Raw genomic sequence first — 21,972 nt, forward strand, 5'->3', positions numbered from 1 at the left:
CTAAGACCAAAATAAAAAAGATAATTCAAGATAGACTCAATGTGCTATATTTTTAATATCCACGGCTAAGAAACTGTACCATACATTAGCAGCCACAGCCAGCACTCAACAGAATAGAAAGCAGGAATTCACCTCCTTTCCTCCTGAAGTACAAAGGAGTAGAGTCACTGAGGTTGAGAAAAAAAAGTGAAGGTCCTTCTGACACTACTAGCCAACATATGGATAGGTTTATTTCAAGCCTGTGCTTAGATCAGAAAACCTCTCCTAATTTTCTTCAGCCCAAGAGTTTCCTAAGCAGGTAGACTCCAACAACACACAGGACAGTCAAGAGAAATCCTTTTTCCATTACCATTGGATTCATCACAGGGAACTGGGGAAAAGGTACACCTCTTCATCCTTCCTCTCCCACGCTTACTTTGTGTAAATGTTACCCACGGATGATGATGTGACTTTTCAGATAAGACAGAAAGAGGGGGGATGGAAAAAGACCTTTAGAAGAAGCAAGGGAAAAAACAGACTTCTGCAATCTGTCTTCAGAAACGGCTGCAATGCAGGTTGCTGCCAAGTGTTGAAGCTCTACAGAGGACAAATGACCTGCTACTACACCAGAGAATGGAAAAGCCACGTGCTGTGTATGGGCAGAGATGAGTTTGCTAGTATGGAGAAAGAGACAGAGAGAACTGCCTTGTGCAGAAGGAGTAATAGAAAGGTAAATCACAACCTGCCTTGGGCCCCATGGAAGTTTGCTACAGTAAAGCCCATGCTGATAGCAAGAATAAAGTATAGATTGTGCTGTGAAATTACACCTTTCCTCTTATCCAAAACCACACCTCAAAAACTAACGTGAATTTTATACTTAGTTCTCCACCACCACAGCTTGTACTCAGCACTGAGCAATACCCACCCAAACTCCTAAGCCAAGGGGCACAGTCTCATTTCCCTGACTGTCACTGTCGAGCCGGTGCTCTAATTTCAGACCAGGGTAAGGCAAGAACCTTCTCTGGTAGAGATCAGGTTGTTATGGTGTAAGTCAATTTCTGGCAAAATTCCCCTGGCTTCAAGCTTAGACTAAAATGAATGTAGTTTGGTCCAACCCAGTCTTCATCATAAAACTGTTCATTTTCTGCTCTCCCCATAGCTCCCTTTGAAGGCTGCAGGGAGAATCATGTCTCTGCAAGAGACATGATGGCAGACTGCATAGCTTCAGAGGAATACAAACATGACACGCATTGTTTCAGGGTCTTTGGTAAAGTGCTAATCATCTGGATTTGGATGCCAGTCCCGATTATGAGAAATATGTAGTAAACAGAATCTCACCATGTGACATGCGGGCTTAACCCTCTTCCTGCTGGCAGCTGCACGTCAGCGCAAAGCTGCAGTGGGAACAGCAAAACAGCCTCCACAAACCTACCGGCCTTCTGTCCTCAGCCTGGTGCTTGCCCCGGTCTCCTCTGCAGAGCCACACCCACACACAGAAGGCGGCAGAAGGATGTGTGCAATTTCGACCACAATCAGCCCCTGGACATCTGATGTTCGGTGATCTCCCCTGCCCTGGCCCAAGCACATGGCTGGGCAATACTGCCTGCAGCTTCACAGGGAAGGGGGTATGGGTAATTAAGATGCCACAGTGGGAGGCTGAAGCTGATCGTCTGTGGGCCAGCAAGAAATAATCTCACTCCCAACATGTTGAATAAGCCGTGGGTGGGCTGGAAGGGCAAGGGTACAGCTGTCCCAAGCCTTTGCTCAGCAAGCAATTAGGCGATTGTCACACGCTCCGGTGGCACTGGCCATCACCCTGGGACACCCTGGCTGCCACACACGCATGTGGCACAGGGCAGCCCTCCAGCTGCTGCCACACCGCTCATCACACAGGTATGGCCACACAGCCCAGCACCAGCACCACCACAGGCTGGGGAGAGTGACTGAACCAGCAGGCCAGAACACAGTAAGTAAAGAATTTCAGTCCTCTGCTCCCATGGGATTCTCTGCCCTTCCATGGGATCACATCTGCTATTACCAAGGCACGCAGGACCTACCTAACCTTTGCAAGACCCTTACTTCCTCTTACACAGTCTGATGGCCACACAGCATTGTGCTTGTAAGGGAAATACTTTCTTCCTGCAGAAATCAGACAATTCAACTTAGAAAGTAGAGTTTTCACAGATTAAATTTGATAATTAACTAGCCTAGCTACACTTATTAGTGGCCCAGGACCTCCTCACATCCTACCTCCTACATCCTATGCAGCATACTGGTACTGCCAGAGGAAGTTAGTCATTTCCACATTAGACAGCCTCCCATGCCATGAGCCAGCCAGCTCATTTCTGCACACAGGTAAGGTATTGTTAAGTGAATTAGAATTTATTTCTTCCCTTCTCAGCTGCCAAAACTGCTAAGCCACTTGCATTGCTTTGCAGGCTACTCTAGCACTTTTTTTTTCCTGATTTCCTGATGCTTAAAAACCCAACCCTGATAATTTAGGGCCTGTCTCCTGCTCTCTGTTGGCTCCTCTGTTTTTAGGACTGCTGTAGGCTGAGGTCTACCCAGGAAAACTCAGAACAGAGCCCTGACATGCTCGTGCTGCTGACTTTGAACTACATTTGAAGCAACAGCTAGCAGAACAATAGATGTTCATATGAACAGTGACAAGGTAGCAAAAGCAGATCAGAGCCTATGCACTGGATATGGGCTAAGGAGCCAGGCACCCATCAGTGGAGCCACTACAGCAAAGCATCTCCCTGCTGACAGGGAATTCCCACTGCAGCAGCAATCAGCCCTACTGTATTAACCCAAAGGGAAGCACCAGCTCCCAGGCACGAGGGGCCAGCCCATAGTACAACCCTGTGTTCCCCAAGCTCCCTACAGCACTCTGGCCCCCGTTTAAAGATGGGGGATCAGACTACTGGTACCTGTTCATGGAAGAAGTCTGGTATTCTGCAAAGCAGCATGGCAAAGTCTTCAGGTTTTGAGCTTTCAATCTTGGAGGGCTGGAAGACTGCACTTGCTCAGCAGCTTTGTTGTCTCTAAGTTTCAGCAACTGAGTTCATGAGAGCTGCACTGAGCTCTGGCAATCTCTGCAGGGCCTAACAGGAGGCAGTCAACAGCAGCAGCTTCTTTCCCAGCCCAGCAGCTGCTGTGCAGCAGCTCTTTGACCAGGCATCAAGCACTCGCTTCCAGAAGGCAGGAGACTGCACTGGACTTGAAAGTGAGACAGATGCCAAATCCCAGTCCAGGGCCAATGCTTGGGGAATCAGGCAATGTGATGTTCAGAACACAGATGTGTCAGTATTTATTTCCACACGAAAAACAGTCCAAACTGTTTTTTTCTTAGACTCTTTCCAGCTTTTTCCCATTCTCCTGCTGCTCCTTCACTGTGGAGAGCTATCTAAGTTTAACTCTTCTTCCTCTTATTGTTTTGGTAAATTTATTTTAACACCAATTAGGATTTTTCATCTGGCTCACAGTTCATGCCCACAAGTAGTGAATGTGGGAGCAATGTAGAGGCTGTGCCTTGCAAGGCAGGGAACAAACAGCTATTTCTCAGGCAGCTTTGGCTAATTCAGCCCACTTACTCTGTCAAGCAGTAAGCAGAGTCTCACTGCTTCCAACAGGACTCATTTGTGTCAGGCACATTTTCATTCCCTACTTCAAAACCCTTCCTCAATCTCAGATATTTGCATGCCTAGAGGTGGGCAAGTTTTAAGCTGCATTCCTACCTATGGAGAGTTAGCAGACACTTCATTCTTTTCACATGCAAGCTAGAGCTATCACCTGGACCAAGCTGCAAAAATTCAAGGAATTTGGGCAGGGCTTAAGTAAAGTGGGAAAGCACTGCCTTGCTTTCCAACATAGCAAAAGGTATTCAGAAGCCTGGAACAAAGCACAAACCTCCTTTGGCTGCCAGGAGCAGGGTGCCCTCTCCATTTGCTGCACCTCCAAAGGGATTGGTTTCACGGCTGACACTGACCACTTTACTGACAAGTCACCATTTAAGTGGGCAGTCTCACTCTCTGCACTTACCCTTCACTTCCCCCACCCTGCTACCTCCTTCTCTTTACCTTAGGGTCAGTAGTGATCAACTCTGATCTGGCTCAAAGCTCACTTTTCCATAGCACATTCAGGTACTGATGCATCCAACTGAGAAAAAGTGACAGACAAGCACAGTCCAACTGGACTAGAGACTCTGAAACTGCATCTGGAGTTAGTCTTGTCCCAAGTAAATGAGGAAGGGAGAACATTCAGCACTTGCATATGCCAAAGTTAAATAAATTAGCTGTGAAACAAGATTTTGGCAGGTATTTGGAATCATCAGGAACTGTAAATTTGAATATACTTTATGTCACCCTCTGGCAAATTCTCTAGAATTCACTTTACAGACAGCAATTACACAATACATTTATTCACCCCTTTTGTAAGCCTGCAGAAGTAGCAAAGTTTACAAGTCAAAAAGCAGATAAGCACTATATAAACTACATTCAGAGCTCTGGAGTGCATTATCCTGAATATACATATGTGAAATATTTTGACCAACTAATAGCTTCTTGGGAAAGCAAAGCAAGCAGCAAATGGAGGGTAAATTAGATCCCAGTTAGCTTGATAGAAACAAGCATGTCTAGTTAATATTTTTATTCTGTTCTCTTCTACTAAGATCAGAATGGTGGTGGTTGTTCTGGGCACTGCAGCTTCATGACAAATATGCATCCTTAAAAACTGTGTTAAGGGCTCACATGAGAAGAGGTCAAAGGAGAAGATGACCTACCAATCCACCACACAGGAAAGTCAGAGTGGAACAGAAACCCAAGTGAGCTCTGCAGATGGCTCACTCTTCATGATAGCATGAGGACAGCACTCATTCCCAGAGGCACACTTACCCAAAGGACACCTCTTACTGTGTACAGCACTGATGAAGAACTTTGCTCTTTGCCTAGAGAGCTGCTCCTCTGGATGGGCTGCGCACCCTGAGGACACACCACCTTCAATCCCCACAGCCTGACTGTGCCCAGTACAAACACTCCTCTACCTCAAGCACCCCACTGCTGCCGCACTCAGAAGCAGAGCAATGCTTGCTCAGAGGCTGCTGGAGCCCATTCCCAATGCAGGGGCTTCTAAATAACCTCTGGAGGACAGAGGCACCACCAAAATAGTCTCTAAGTGAAATAGATAAAAGTAATTATTAAAATCTTGCTAACAAAAAGTTTTAAAAGCTCTCTCCAGCAGCACTTCATTTTGTTAATGTATCAGACCATGAAAGCCAGCAACTCACCTAAGCAGAACAGCAATCTTCAATCCAAAGCACGTGAGATCACTGAACACAATGGCAGAATAAGATGGGAACACATTTCCCTTCCCAGCGCCTGTTAACGAAGGTGAGGGAAGAAAAGAAAGGAAGAGGAGGAGGTAGAATTTGGGATAGGGATATACAGGTAGAAAAAGATATCAAGGAGTACTATAAGATTGCTTTAAACTCAAAGCAAAATTTAACAAAATATAGTATGCGGTGATTTTATTTTCTGGTTACACCCACATCAGAAATACACTACCAAATACTGCTGTACTATGCTAGAAGATTGAAAGAGTGTTAAGAAAGGGACATGTAATTGCAAATTTGTAGCGATGTAGTGAAAGCAAATATCTGAAGCTAAACATGACAGAAACACAGAAGAACCCCTTCGAAGTGGCCATCACTAGGCTTGGTCCTGAAGAGACACTTGGGAGCACTTAATCAGGGTGTGCTGACTGTGGCTGCACCAACACCTGAAACCAAGTCAAACACATGGCGGTATTGCAGAAGAACATGGAACTGAAAATCATTTCTTTGAATCCAGCGCATTACACCCAAGCATCACATACGGGATGTACTGAAATCAGCACAAGTGGTCTTAAAGTAATACCTAAAAGCAACAAAAACTAAGGTAAATTTAAAATCAGTTACCATCTTTTCAGTGCTCGTTGCCTTGCATCATCTGGGAACCACGCTCACAGATCAGAGTTCTGTGGTGCAGGCAGGTGTACAAACACAGCAGAAACATGGTCCCTTTCCCCAGTTGTCCTGCAGGCTACAAGCCCCATAAGAGAGTGCAGGAAGATGTAGGCAGCTGCACAGGCAGAGTGCAAGGCAACAGGCAGACTCTGCTCAGGCCACCAGGCAGAGATCTTGGCACACCTCTGGCCACTGGCACTCCAGGACTTCCTCTCCAAGTGACTGACCACTCTGCCCTGTATGGCAATAATTACATTTTCAACCTTCCACACAGCTCTGAACAAGTTGAGTACAGGACAGCAGCAGTGGAGGCTGACAACATGCACAGGGTCCAAAGGGGTAAGGACATCTCTTCTGTCCTAGGCTAAATCCAGAGCACATGGAAGAAATACATTCTCATCAGTTCTTTTTCTCCATTTGACAGGCCAGGGCCTTGGGGCAGACCTGCCTCTATTGCCCAGCACCACACAGGAATAAAGCCTGGAGACTGTACAATAATTTCTGAAGAGCAAAATGAAAACCCTGCAATGAGAATGGGTTTTGGGTGGACGCATTCTGTGTTATTTTGGGGTGGTTTTTTGAGGGTGGCAGTAGTAATCGTGTTTGTTTGATTTGGGTTTTGCTAGTGGTGGTATTTGTTTTAAAAACCTTCTCCTTAGGCCAGAAAGATTTTTAATTTTTCTGACTCCATCACAGGCCAAATATTGCCAACAAATACCTTCCACAACAGCTGAGTACAGCATGCCTGCCAGCTGGACAATGAGGAATTTCACCACTGCACAGCCTTTGCTTGCTGTACTTGCATGTAGTCACCCACCCTCACTCCTCCTCATCCAGCAGGGCCCTCCATTTCAAAAGCTGCCCACACTCGATCCTCACCATGGTCCTCCTCCTCCTCCAGAAGGAAGAGCTCAAGTTACAACAGCTTCATCTCAGGAGGTAAACATGAGGAAAGGCAACAAAGGCCAGAGACAAGCATGCTGACACTGCCCTCCTGCCAGGGTATAAAGGGAGAGCAGGTGAAGCCCTCAGGAAAGCTGTCTCACTGCTCCCAAGAGAAGTGGCTGAAGAAAGCTGCAAGCGATGTGTTTGCCTGGAAACCCTGCAGGAATGAATTTGCAGGGCCAGAAGCTGAAGTCCCTTGGCCTTGCCCATGAATTGAGTGCTTTGGCAGGGGGAGGGAGAGCACAGGCACTACATATTGGGACAAGAGGCTCCCTGACAGCAAGAAGACATTGAGCCTGCTGTGACAGTGATGTTCTACCCTGTATAAACCAAACGTTAAGTACCAACACATCACACCTTCAATGTCACCTGCTACCCTGGGAGTTCCACCCAAGGCCACCATCTTCTGCCACAGCCTGCAAAAAGAAGGCTCCTTTTTGACAGCACCACCCTAAGCTAGGCACACCAGCTCACACCCATAGGGCTCTGAAGCATCCCCCTGCCATGGAAAGGCCACATGGTGCCCGCTGGGGCTTGGCACAAGAGGCAGTGGCAGCTGTGCCAGGCTTGCCCTGTGTCCCCTGCATCCCTCTGAGACAGCAGCAGCAACTACCTCTCACAAGACTGCAGGCAGAATTTGTTCCAAGCTCTGCAATCAGAGGATATTCTGCTTCAAGTGCTTTAATTACTGTAAGCAGTTCACTAATTACAGTAGTAATGATTGGATTACGGCCAGTTAACAGCTTTAAAGAAATCAGCCATTATAGGAGGGGGAGAGAAATTCTCTTTTGGGTTTAGGACAGAAAAAGATTTCAGCAGTCCACCCTGTAGGAGGCTGTTGGTAGCTGGCTTGGTCAGACTATTTGCAACAAGCTGCAACAGCAAGGAGCTGTGTCATGTGTCACTAAATGATATGTTGGCACATGAAAATTATCAGTGTTGGAGGAGGTGAGTTTGCAGGAACAGAAGGTCTTTTGTTAGTGTGCTGACCCCATGTGCTCCAACACCTCTCCATGACTGGACCCAAAAGACACGATGCAGGCAGGTGTGTGCATCCTACATTACTGACATGGTATCATGCCTGAGATGCTTTATCTCATCATGCAAGTCATGGATACAGGCCTTTTAGAGTATCTTAAGAGAGATCTGCTAGCTTGAACCAAACAGCTAAAGGCAACCACTCACACTGCCAAAGGCCAAAGGTACTCACCAAAAAGAATGGCAATTTCCTTTTACTAGCAATTGCTGCCAGCATTGGGAGGATCAGAAATCCATACAAGTAATGGGCAGGGAGGCTCCCTCCACACCTGACACATACACCTCCTCACTCCTTCCCTGACTACAGAGCAGCCTGCAGAAAAGCAACTGGACTAATGGATCCCTGCAAGAAGCCCTATCCCAAAGGAGACACTGCAACAAGGGGGACTACCAACTCTGGAAGATAAAGTTTTTTGTGGCCATCCCTTTTCTGAGAAAGGCAAGAAGACTCCCAGATATGAGGCAGGCAAGATTACCAGACACACAGCCTCCCCACCTTGAAAGGCACCTTCCACAAAACAGGAAAGCAAGATCCTACTCTACAGAAGAAATCGCCAGTGTGTTGAAACTACAATAAAGGCAACAATACTCATTCACAGGTGACTATCCTGATGGTACAGCCAGCCAGCAGTGTGCCATGCCCTGTGGGTCAGGTAGCTCTGCCTAACCAAGAAAAGGCAATCCCTTGCACCACCAGCAGCCACTTTTACATCTCTACTCGCCCTAGGAAGTGCAGGTCTCTACACCTCTTGCAAGCCCTCATCCACAACAGTCAGCCCTCCATGGTAACACACCACCATTGTACCCCCTGCAAAAGCTCTTCAGTTATTCCCCTTGCCTCCCCTCAGCAGTATCTCGTTCTGCTTGGTTTCCTTATTCTCTTTTCCCTTCAGAGGTCTTCAGCTGAGGACTGGCAGAAACTGAGCTTGGTATCACTGGCTGGAGGGCGAGGATTTCTGGCAAGAGAAAACCAGTAGATCTGGGCATCTTGCCCAGAGTGAGTTCACACTTGGCTCACCACAGCTGGAAATAGTCTCATCTCTGGCCAGAGTTCCCCAACGGCCCAACAAAACCCTTGGGAAACAGCAAGTTTCCACACGCTGACCATTTTGAAAGAGCCTGAAACACGGGTGCTCATGACTGCACTACAGGGCTGCACCCAGGCAGCCTCCATGCACAGCGCAGAGCCCGCAAGCGCCACTCCCAAGGGGGCCTGGTGAGCAAGCCCTGATGAGAGAGCCACAGGCTCTCTGGCTTTGTGTGCAGAACCAGGTGGGGCCAAGACCAGACCTTCCTCTGGAGATGCTCCTCTTGTACAGCAATACTGCAAGCAGGGCTAGAGGGAAGGCAGAGGCTAGCCTGGCATAGATACGCTCCAAACAGCTTCAAACAGCCTCCTTTTTTGGCACTGCTTAGCAGTTAAGAAATTAGCTTGCTTTTTTGTCAATCATGGAGTCACTTTTTACAGTTTTCCTGGGGATAATACATTTAGGTAGCAGAACTGACTTGCCATGTACTGAAGATTTAAATAAAGTGAGTGAGGGGGATTACAGGTAAGTACGTACTTGGGTAGCAAGATAAACTTTGCTGCTGTAGAGCCAAGGAATCCGGCCAGGAAACAGGGCTCTAGGATGTACACATCATTTTCCATGATGAAGAAAAGAGCACTCAGCTGAGATGCAGAGACCATACATGGTTCTCTCACATCTCTCAGAGGCCTTTACGGGCTAGCTCCTGCAGGGAAGATGTAACAGCACAACTTCCATTTACAGCAGCAGTGAAGTCCAAATGCTTAGCATCATATGAGTGAGGAGTAGCAAGTGCCCTGGCTGCCTGATCCAAAGGACATGGAAAGCAGAAGTCCTGCCTCTACTGCCAATTGGCCTTGGTTCAGCACCTCTGTAGGACACGAGGGTCATCCTCAGCATTATAAAAGGAAACACCAGTATTCTGTGTGAAATTTCTCCAGCCATCCAGCACCGTGTTGATGGAAGGAGCAGAGCAAGCCAGCTGCCCGTTCACACTATGCCGTGTGACACACACAAGATTTCACAGGGGTGCCTCTGAAAAATGAGGGCCATGCATAGGACACATGAGCAGAGCCCACCGGTGCTGTCCAGAAGGGCAGGCCCCACACTGCAGCAGTGCACAGCCACTGCCAGGTCGGACAGACTGACAAAGCAGCAATCAGCTGACCCACCGAGTCATCTCCTCCTTCCCACTGACCACATAAGTTATCTAGGAGGATGTGGAAAAAGCTGCTGCTCAAGAAGCCTGCCCTGCAGCCTCACCTGCCTATGAACTATCCACACTGGTGCTCCCAGGAGCCCTGGATTGCTGGTATTCAGAGCCCTACTTGAAACCACTGCAATCTGACTGACAGGTGATGCAGAGACACACATTAGTGGTGTTCACTGCAGTGAGTGTAGCCAAGACACAGTCTTTCCACTTGCCAACACTTCCCATCTTGGCTCTAATACCATAGAAAAATGACAGGTTTGTTGTCATTTCTCACACCACAGGGTTGAACACATTGCCAGTCTACACAGATAGAATGACAAGTCAAAGACTTATCTGGATGAAAGACCAAAATCCCCTCTGTTTATGGGCGCATTCCCCAGCCCTGCCAATGGAAGCTGTTTCAGATCACTGAGGGTTGAGAATGTCTCTGCACAGTCTCATCCATGCTGTAGTGCTTCAAAGCAGCCATGGATTTGGAAGCAGCATAAGAGAGGACAATTGCAGGTAAAAGCATGAAGAGGGCAAGCTGCAATACGTAGGAGAGCTGGCTTTCAAAGGCCTGACCCAGCCCTTACCAGTAAGATACACTCATGGCCAGCTGAACGGCAAAGACACAATGACAGTAACCCAGCATGGGGAAAAAATGGTTCTGCTTTACCACCTAATAGGGAGCCAAGAGGTTAAACTGGCACCAGGCCACACCACATCCTATGACCAAGTTCTGCTCTCATACAGTAGGGGAATGAGAGCAGGGAAGGCAATGGCAGGAAGGGAATTGGAAGTAATTTAATTAAACATATTCTTAATTAATTTTTAAATTAATCATATTAATGCTAGTGCCTTTGTTCACCTAAGCATTTTTTTGATTGGCCCAAAACGTCCCCAGTTCTGTCTCAGGGATGTGAGTGACTTTTGGGAACCCGTGTGTCAGTCTCATGCACCGTGGTCAAAAAGAAGTGGTGGGTGGTTCCACTGACTTCAATAGAAGGCTTTTCTGGCATGACTAACACCAGACAGACAGTACTGCTGCTGACAAGTCCATCCCACCACTCTTCACCAACTCATCCCCACATATTCAATCTCTGAGTAACAATGCTTCAGCCCCAAAACGCCAGAGTCAGAGCAAATCCTATGTCTATGTGAAGAAAAGGTGACTGCCTTTCTTGCTGATGTTATGTTTTTCCCACCCTGGCAGTTGTCAAGCATACTATACCTGCTTTTTCCCCCCTCAGGCACAGTTCACATATTGCTTTGATGGGATAACAGGGTTTTACATTGTTATAGAAGACTTATATAAGTCATGCTAAGCATATTCCTTATGATAACCATCATGCTTCCAACAGTCAGACATGGCAAGAAATCAGTTTTATATTCTCATACAGAAGAAGAGCAAACTCTTGCACAGTCTTCCATCCTCCTCAAACACCATTTCTCAGACTGTACAAAATACCTCTAAAAATCACAGCAATCCATCCAGCAAGCCCCTGGGGCTGACACAACATATTCAAGTGAGACCAGTGCATTGTATGTAGTATTTTTGCAGCTTCCCAATGTTTCCCCAGACAGTTCTCCAGCCTCTTTTCTACACTGACTGCTTTCTGCACCTCATTGTCAGAAGGAGCACAGCCATTCTCCAATAGCATAAGTGCACCCCAGAGAACAGCCTAAGTGTCAGGCACAACAGTGATAATCCACAGCCAGATGGAAAGCACACTCAGTCCTTCACCAGCACAGTTTTCACCATCTCTGTCACTGCTGTTTGTGCCAACCTTAACTCCAGGTCAATGTTCTTAGTGGATTTCAGTGAGTAGCCACAGAAAAGCACACAGGCTCACAAACTGGCTGGCGGGGCCAAATGAACCCTGCTCCTCCTCTGTCACCTGACAGTGCATGAGAGCTGCACCTCTCGCACAGCACACACGAGAAGAGTGAAGTGCCTGCAGCAGGAGCAACTGGGACCTCAGGGCTAGGAAGAAAAGTCAGTGGCTCGCTACTGTAACATACAGTTTCCAAAAGTGTGACTCCAGTGTTCACTTTTACCCAGCAGGTTTACTGCCCCACGTTCTCAGTTACCACCCAGCTATACCTGAATTATACAGACAACACCATCTCCTACAAAAGCATGTGCTTCCAAGGGGACAAGTGGGGACAAGTGGGGACAATTCTTGCCCAACACACAATAAAAACTGGTTTCCAAACAGCTTCTTCTTAAGGATGCCCTAAGTAGCATGCCACATGCCCCAAGCTACAAGCACTGCAAGCGGTCAGGGCAGAAAACAATGTTATCCTCTCTAGCCTTTGCACTCAATGCATTGAAAAAATGTCACTACTAAATCACATGTACAAGAATTTAAACTGGTTGCCTGAAGCAGTCAGCAAGAAATTCCCCAGACAGACACACTTTACATCACTGGGCTGGTAGCTGGATGCCTTTGAGGCGTTTCACCCTTCCCTAGAGGGCAGGAAGGATAAGTTCAGTACAGATTGATGAGTACCATGTTCTCATAAACTGATCCTTGGGATCTGTTACAGACTCCCCCTGAAAGAATCTGCAGTCGCCATCTTAACCCATGCCTGCTTTCTCCTTAGCCTGCCCCCTTACACAGAATTCTGAACAGGAGGGTAAGTCACAGCAAAACAAACACGCCTCATTCATCATCCACCATGAGGTTACAATGAATAATAATGTTCTCGTTAAAAAAAAACCAAACACGCACATCCTGACAAAACCTGATCATAGAAAGTATGAGGCAGCTCCCACACTCAAGGACAAATAACTGATGTACAAAGCCAGGTATTTCCAGAGTTCCCTACAGCAACTCCTGAGTTTAATGTTTTGAAAAGCAAGTATCTGGCAACAAGATACCTATGTTAAACAACAAAAGCTTGATCTGAAAGATAGGAGATATCTGGTGACCTATATTGCCTGCCTGCAAAAGAGCAGCTGAGCAAGCATTCTTACAAATTTCACCATTCTGCTTCAGCATCAATAATGGTCAGTGTGAAATAAAGCACGCAGGATAATTGGGTGCAGCAGGGCCACCGTCCCCACAGCACACTCACACTGCTAAGACCATGCAAGGACCATCCCTTGCTATGGCCCACACAGGGTCACAGCAGCAGCAAAGCAACGCAGCACAGTGCATTCATCAACAATGCACATTTATTTACCTCACGGCTCAATCTATGATGGCACTGAAAGAAATTTCAGCAATCTTCAGTTTAGGAGTGGTATCACACCTTTTTGTGGCTCCACAGCAGCTACCACAACCGTAGCTTTCTGGAAGTTTAGATACCTTTCTCAAAATAGACCCTCTCTGGACAGGAGGACACTCAACACAAATGAAAAGGAAACTATGATTGTGGCTTTTACATTTTGTCAGAGATAATAGTCACACTCATACCACCTGACTAGAGCATGCTTACCAGGAGGCTTGGAGGTGGGGTGTTTCTATGATGGCCCTATTTAATGAGTACTTTCTATCATTAGCAACTCCACCTCAGAAAGGTGATTAGAACAGCAAAATTCAAATCATAAATGCAGTAAGGCCTGCAGGATGCAGACACAGCAGGGCCATGAGACTCATGCGGTTTTTTTTTACCCTTTTACACCCTTTTTTTTAACCCTTGTATTTATGTGTATCTTTACATGCAGTGCAGGGCACAGAATAGTGAGAGAGGTTTAAGAAGACTTGAGTTTCTAACAGGCAATTTCTGTAAGTTCATGAACAACTGTACTTAGTAAGCACTACTTTGGCACAGAAAAGGTGCCATCAAAGTCTGTGCTATCACTGCTTCTGCAGCACCATAAATCTGACCAGTCCAGATCTCTAAGCTAGAGATATCATTTATTGCCACATTGTCAGAGATGCCAACATGGCAAGGCAGAGCAAGAGTGGGTAAAGCACATGGCCCATTAATTTCACCGATTTAATTTTTTTCAAATTTTTTTATTTTTTTAAATAAAGATAAGCATTATTATAATTCCTTAGAGCATGAAAGTTACATATGGCTATCTTCTACACACTGCAAATGAACACTGCTTCCTACTCCGAAGAAAGCAGTTGTCAGGTCAAAAAGCAATTTGGCATTTAAAGTTTCCCTGCCAGCTTTACAGTTGAGACAAGTTGCTTCAGGCAAGATTTTAAAATAAACCTGAAGGAGCTGTACCTTGAGCAACGAGCTCATTAAAAGAGAATGGCCCACATGAGAGCCTGCTGTATGGAGGACCTGAAGGCTGGACCCCTCCCAACACCCCCAAACAAACCCAGCTTCACCTCAGTGTTATTCCTGACACTAAGGAGCTGGAGATTGTCCTTCTCATCATCACCCTTCACCTTATCTGTGAAGATGAGCCAGGCATGCTGAACACCACCTGGCTAACCTAGTCCCTCACACCAAACCCACCAGGAAAGTCTGAATGCTGCAGCTGATAACTTGTCATCAGGAGGTAGTAATGTCTTTGTGGGCACAAATGACAATCTCTTGGCCACTAAACACCCACAGATGTACTTCTTACTAAGCAACCTTGTCTATCTCGGCAGCTAGGTGAGTCCACTGCAATGGCTTTCAGCAAATTTTGCTTTGCAGATCTGGGAAACCGCAGGATCACTCCTGTTGTGCCTTAGCTGCTGCTGCTTTGAGGCTTGACTCCAGACAGGAAAGAAGAGAAGGCAGAGGAAAAAAAAGGCTGTTACAAGAAACTGCTGAGATGAGTTCAACAGTTCAAACCACTGAGATGTAGTTCAAAGGAGAAAGCATTTTAATCCCCAGAACAGACCCCTGCTCCTGCACAAAAGATTGTCCAGAGGTATGTATCGGTGAAAAGTAGCTGAATTTGTTCTGCACAATTTTTTTTTTTTTTTCTGCTTAAGAACAGCAATGCTGGGATGAGCTCTTTAAAACCTCTTAAGAGAGTCACTTCTGATAGACATGAAAAATTGGCTTCATGTGGAAAGCTGCTTTCCTCTCAGAACTGTCACTTTATCCCTACACTGTAAAACAGCAGCTTCCCAGGAAGGGGCAGGTAGGCAGGTGTGAAACCAGTGCTTCTCCTCTGTATCACATTCAAGAGGCCAACTTTCACCCTTCACATATGAAATTCATTCTGCAGTTTGCCTATTTACCCATTTCAAAGCAACATTCCAGACAGCAAAGGCTGTAATATCTGTCTCAGCACAGGTAGGAAACCTGCAAACCAGCTCCCAAAAGCTCAACAAACTTGTCCTTATAATGCTCCTGTAGAAGACATTACTAAAATTCAGTAATCTTCCCACTTTTGATGTCTGCTCAGTTCTGCTGAGCCCGTGCATCCAGGAGAAGGGGAGCTGGATTTAATTCACATTTGAGTAACATTACTGGACTGCTCTCTTCCCAAGTCTCAATGAGTCCCAGCTGCACAAAACCTGGCAAGACAGCAAAGTGGCACAGCTACCCACAGCCCAGAGAGCCTTACCGAGCCAGGACACCAGGGGCAGGGCTGGAAACAGCCAGCAGGACACACACACTTCTTGCACAGACATTTGTTGCTGCATTACTGGCCGTGCCACCACTTTAGACATGCTGTCCTTGCTCCCAGACAGGGCCCAAAAAGCAAAGTTTAGAGTTTGCCTCAGCAGCTGGCCTCAGTGATACAAACAATAATAATGATGATAATTCAATAGCACTTAAATCAGACTTAGGTGAAGAAAAATCTAAAATATGTGAGTCAACAAGAAAAGACTGAGCCTGAAATGTATCTACAGGAATATTTGGTAGGCATCAATCTCACTTTTCACACTCAGTAAGCTATTAACTAACATGTACTGTACTGAACATTCAGGCTTAATTACTGCAGTGATTTCATTCCACAGGTAAGAAGGACTGACAGTTTTACTACGCCACACTTTTTGCTTGGTAGATACTGTTGCCTTCTTACATCTGAAGGACCCAAGCCCCAAGACCCCAACAGGGCTTTTGGTCACATTCAGACCCCCAGAAATCCCTCAATATATGCACAGGCTGCCCCAGCTGGGGCCCAACCACCAATCCCTCTGAGGGGATATTAGCCTGACGGGCTGTGACTGGGAAGAGCCATCACTCCCAGACCTGATCCTCCAAAATACAGAGGTGGGGGGGTCACCATAAAACTTTGAGCTTGCACCCACTGTAGAAGGGAACAGCTTCAGCTGTTCATCAGCAGAAAGAGGAACAATAAAGTGATCCCACCACCAGCAACAGACACTTAACTACAGAGAGTCCTCCAGTCTCCAGCAAGCTGGAGAGTGACTCCCACCACATCAAATTCAACTGGTAGCTGTTGACCAGCACAAGAAGTTGGCTTTCATTACTTAAAATTCCCTTTTGGCTTCTTCCCTCTGCACAAGTAACCCACGTTAACAGAACAGCTCTCTGTCACCCTCTTGTGATAGGACCAAGAGGACTTAAAATCTCCTGGAAGGAGGTAATACTAAGAGAACACGACATTTACAGCATGTACAACAACCCTGGGTTTACGGCTTTTGAGTCCAAAGGTTCCACTCCTGCTTCTGACAACCAAACCGGTGTACCCCTATATATAAAATATTCTACCTCACCCGGCACCATAAAAGGCAAAAAACCCCTACAGCGTAACAATCATTTCTCTTCACAGCCGTCAGCAAGGCTGGTGATCTTGCTCTGGGCCCCAGTAGCTGTTTCTAGATGTATTGGCCAGATACAGGCATAGGACTGGAAACAGAGATTGCAGCCAGGCAGAAGAAACTTCCCTCCTCAAAGGAACTGAGCTCTGACTTCCAATAAGCCATCCACCACTCACAGCCCAGACCAAGACTGCATTCCTCACTTTTCCTTTGGCAAAATCTAACCTCATACACCATCAACTCTTTCACCAGTAAATGCCCTTGATTGTGTACTTTAGTTCTCATGCTATCTACTCTTAGCACTCAAGTCCCTGAGCAAGGAAACCACTGACAGCAGCTCTGCAGCTATCACCTTCAATCAACTCATCATACTCCAGGGAAAAAACTTCTCAGTGGCACCATTTCAGACAGCTCTGAACAGGAAAACCTGAAAACCTTTGATCTGGAAGTGGAGGAGGGGAAGAGGAAAAGGGTTAAAGAGGAATAATCATCTTCCCACTGTTGTGCTCTCCTTCCCAACTATTCCCAGCTTTCTACAGAAAGCCCCACACCTCAGGCTACATTATATATGTTAATATATCATTTGTGCTAAAAAAGCACTATCATCCCCTCTCTCATGGAAGGTCTGGGGTTCTCTTCCCGGCTCACAGCAAGGGGAGAGCAAGGCACGATCCAAAACACGAGCCAGTGACTGGCTGCGAAGCCAGCGGGAGCCTGCTGCACCCCGAAGTGCCCCTGCCATGCCAGCATCAGTGCCGCTCCAAATTCTGCTTTACTCTCGTCCGATAGAGTGACTAAAACGGAAATATTTCGGGGATTAGGATTCCTGAGTGATCTAATACAGGATGCTTTTGGTTTAAAGGAGGAGGGGAAAAAAAATATAACTAGCTAGCGGCGAGGCAGGAGCTCCTCCTGAGCTCCCCTCCCCACCGCCACCCTTTCAGTTTAAAAAGGGGCAGAATGTTACCATTTTTGGACATGAGCTCCGCGCGCAAGCCCTGCCCTAAACCACACCATTCAAACCAGCAGCCAGTGACTGTCCCGCCGCCGGGGCCGGGGCACGGGCGGCGCCGGGGGTGCGGGGGGGATGCGGAGGGGCCCCGCCACCGCCCGCCGGCGTCCCGGCCCCGCCCGGGCGCACCTGCGGGCCGGGAGCCCGTGACCCGGCCACGGCCGCTGCTGCGGGGGGACCGCCGCGGCACCTCCCTCCCTCCCGCCCCGCCATCACCTGCCCGCCCCGCCCGCCCCCGCGTCCCCGCCGCCTCGCCCCGCCACGCCGCGCAGCGCCAGCCCCCGGCCGGGCGCGCACCGGCCCCGCCGCAGCGGTGGAGGGGGCGGCGGGGCCGGGTCCCGGCGGCCCCACGGGATGCACGCCAGAAGAGAGGACGGGGCTGCGCCCACCTTCCTCTGCTGCTTCTCCCAAGCTGGGTCGAGGAGCAGGTCCCGGTCCCAGTCTTCCTCCGGCTGCATATAGTCATTGGTCTGCTCGTAGTGATCCATGTCTGCGGCCGCTGCTGCCCGTCGCGTCGCGCCCCGCCGGTGCCGCTGCCCGCTGTGTCCGTCCCGGCCCCGCGGCCGCTCAGCCCGAGCGCGCGGCGGCGGCGCCCGCTCCCACCTCTCTCTGCCTCGGCCGCGCGCAGAGCCGCGGGGGCGGGACGCCCCGCCCACCACCCGCCTCCGCGCCGCTCATTGGCCGCCATCCGCGCGGCCGAGCCTTGGCCCCCGAGTGTGAGCTCCTGTTTCATTGGTCCTCGCGGCCGTCCATCACAAGATTTCTGTGTGCCGTGGTAGGCGGTTCGCGGCAGCCCCGCCCTATTCACGGTCCTCCCCGCCACCCCCCCGGCGTGGGGCGGAGGCCGGGGACGGGTGCGCTATGCCGTGCCATGCCGTGCCGTGCGATGCCATGCGATGTGGGGAAGCTCCGCGCCGGTGTGGGAGCATTTCTCTTTTGACGGCTCCGCGGCTGGATGGGGCGCGGGAGCCTGTGCTGGGGTGTCCTCACCGGCGGATCCGAGCGGCATTTTGTCACAGAATCACAGAATACTCTTGAATTGGAAGAGACCCACAAGGATCATCGAGTCCAGCTCCTGGCACCACACGGGACACCCCAAGAGTCACCCCTGTGCCTGAGAGCATTGCTCAAACGTTGCTTGAGTGCTGTGACCACTGCCCTGGGGAGCCTGTTCCAGTGCCCAGTCACCCTCTGGGTGAAGAACCTTTTCCTGATATCCAACCTAAACTTTCCCTGATACAACTTCAGGTGCATCAAATGCTGGCACTGTGAGGATGTTTTCGTGTGGCACAGCTGGTGCCCATCCTGCCGGTCCCGACGTGAGCGCTCAGTGACAGCCCCACAGTCCTGCTGCCCGACTCCAAACACAGCTCGGGCGTTGTGCAGGAGTGCCCGCAGCCATGACACAAAAGGAAAGGGCAGTGTCACCTGTTCTGAGCGGCAGCCGCCGCTCCAGGCTGGCATTGCCAGCACTGGCAGCCGGAGCCCTCAGGGCCTGAGGTGGGTGCTGCAGGCCAGGGACAGCCTGGGCCTCCCAGACAGCAGCACCTGCTGCTGTCTGCCCGCAAATATCCTGCTCGACAGGAAAACGCTCAACTGAAGTGCGTTTGGCTCATCGAGCAGCTTCCTAGAAAGGAAACACAAGTTAAGGAGTGTACCAACACGCAAATACTTGACACGGGCTTCCGTCAGTTAAACGAGTAGAGGGGGAAAAGGACAGTAGCATTGTTTGTTCCCCTGGTAGTCTCGCTGAGAAGCGCTGTGGCATCTCTCACAGAAGTGGAGGAAGCCCAAGGAAACGCCGTTCCGCAGCATCATGCAGGGCAGGGCTTGTGTCCCAATTCCTCTGATAACAGAGGAAGCAGAAGTTTGGAGCCCAGGAATGTGGGAGAGAGGGGGTAGCTGAGAATGGACTAGAAAGATGCTGCAAAGCACCAGGTTGAATTGAGCTGAAATGTTCCATATCAAGCTAGGTTTAGCCCTAAATTACACCAAGGAGCTCCACTTGCAAAAAATGGGATTTTTTTCCCCTGTGTCTTAACAAACATTGGGGGTGAAATTGGATATATTCTTTACTTCTTGGCATAAATAACTGTGCAGTCTATAATGAACAGATGTGTGATATAATGGTATTCTGTACTGGACTCTGTCTTCATGTGTCATATGATGTACCTTTATGTACACTTGCAGATATCAAAACCACAAATATAATTTTCAGAATTATAACAGTTCTGCACCATTCAGAGACTTGTATTCACTCTACCATGCATCACTCAAGATGAAGAAAGATTATTGAAATATGTAAGTACAGTAACATTCATAATTTTGAAGAGGAAGGGCCAATTTTTATTTCTTACAACCATTCAGTGAAACCCCAGTAACAGAATTTGTGAACCAACAGCTACAGCCTGATCACAGGCGGATAGAGAAACAACATGATGATAGACAAACAACAAAGATGTCTAAAAGTTTTGTTCCTTTTTATTATTTATGAAGATCTTTTCCACCTGAGGAATCTGGGAGAGTGTGGGTATCGGTAGAGATCTGGGGAAAAAAAAGGAGGAGGGAAACAAATGTATTCCTTGAAAGAAGTTGTAAGCTTTGTATTTTAAGGCAGGGGGTCCTACTTGCTTCACCACCCCTATATTTTAAGAGCCCATTATTGAAAGCCACTTTTCAGACCTTCACAAATGTGGTGAGAAGTCTCAACTGCCTTTTAGTTAGCGGGGACTCTCAGCATTTCCCAGGAAATGCTCAGCACCACAGAGGTCCAAGCCCTGAGACACGCAGTAGGTTTCTGTGAGGCTGAATCTTCTAGATGCTGCCCCTTTGGTTACCTGGAGTTGAGTTGCAAAGTGACTGTGCCTATATTCATAAAGTTACTGTTCTTACCTGTGTGAAATACACCCAGTGATCTCTTACAGAGTCTGATGATACTATAAATAGAAAACTATTTTTAGTTGCCAGTATCCTATTCATGTACCTATTTCTTCTTGCACAGGGCAAAGGATGGATTAGACAATTTAACAGACAACATAAGTGCAATAAACTATTATAAAATCAAGAACTAGTGTGAGGTTTCTATTGCCTCTCTCCTAATTGTCTCTGACATTTGTATTTCTAACTTCATCATCCTTGCTTCTAAAATTCTTTCTTGGATTTCTGGGAAGTACTTAGTTTTTCACTCCTAAGCCCATCCCAACCATTAGCTTTTTACAAACTCCTTAACAAAAGGAAGTGAGTGTTCTTGGCCAGTTTTATGAATTTACGAGCAATAGTGAGGGGTGAAAAAACACTGTTTCCAAATTTGGGATAGTTCCCAGATCCACTTGACCCTCTGCCCTTGCAAAGAGTAGTACCAGCACCACGAAGGGGAAGAGACAAGCTTGCAGTGGGAGAGGGAAGCACAGCAGCAACAGGACCCACAGAGCCCAGTGCTACTGATGGGAGAGGTACCTCTAAGCCCAGCAGCACTCTGGTCTTCCTTACTTGCTGTCATTACTCCTAGAGTTCTCTTCTCTTCTCTTCTCTTCTCTTCTCTTCTCTTCTCTTCTCTTCTCTTCTCTTCTCTTCTCTTCTCTTCTCTTCTCTTCTCTTCTCTTCTCTTCTCTTCTCTTCTCTTCTCTTCTCTTCTCTTCTCTTCTCTTCTCTTCTCTTCTCTTCTCTTTTCTGTACAAGATTGCTGCTGATTTCCATGGGCATTATTCCCACCCCGCTGGACCGAGTGGGTCTCCAGTAAAGTCTTTCTGATCCAATGAAGAGAGAGTGGCCTTTCTGCAGGGCAGGGGACAGAGTCACCATGAGAACAGCCGGACGTACACCCTACTTCTTCAGCCTGCAACAGATGAAAAGAGGAACAAGCCCGAAGGCATTAGGGTATTTCTGGTTACTGTGTGCTGCTCATTCTCTTTGTGCTTTGCATATTAGCTACAGGTCACGAGTTTCCCTGGGGACATATCTGTTTTCTTGCCAAGAACATCCATAAGCTCCTGTAATGAGGCCCGGCAGGTGAGCTCAGTCACTGTACAACAGTGAACAAGGCTGTGTTGGAATGGCCCTTGACTTTTGTTTTGGGAAGTCTCACAGCCAAGTTTCAGCACTTATATTCTGCAGATGCACAAAAACTTTGTTGCTCA

General features: G+C 47.9%; 1 protein-coding gene across 6 annotated transcripts in view; it reads right to left on the minus strand.

The window, feature by feature from the left end:
- Window positions 1–18,449, minus strand: part of ACTN1 (actinin alpha 1) — an 86,165-nt gene extending 67,716 nt beyond the window's left edge. For 4 of the 6 annotated variants that reach the window (XM_064713561.1, XM_064713557.1, XM_064713560.1 and 1 more), the window contains exon 1: window positions 18,226–18,449. In XM_064713561.1, coding sequence (XP_064569631.1) covers window positions 18,226–18,324 — 99 coding nt within the window. In that variant the 5' untranslated portion in view covers window positions 18,325–18,449. The remainder of the gene's footprint in view (window positions 1–18,225) is intronic. The other 2 variants (XM_064713559.1, XM_064713558.1) reach the window with 1 other exon arrangement.
- Window positions 18,450–21,972: the final 3,523 nt, after the last annotated feature.

Source organism: Zonotrichia leucophrys, chromosome 5 (assembly GCF_028769735.1).
Source record: "Zonotrichia leucophrys gambelii isolate GWCS_2022_RI chromosome 5, RI_Zleu_2.0, whole genome shotgun sequence".
Taxonomy (NCBI): Eukaryota; Metazoa; Chordata; class Aves; order Passeriformes; family Passerellidae; genus Zonotrichia; species Zonotrichia leucophrys.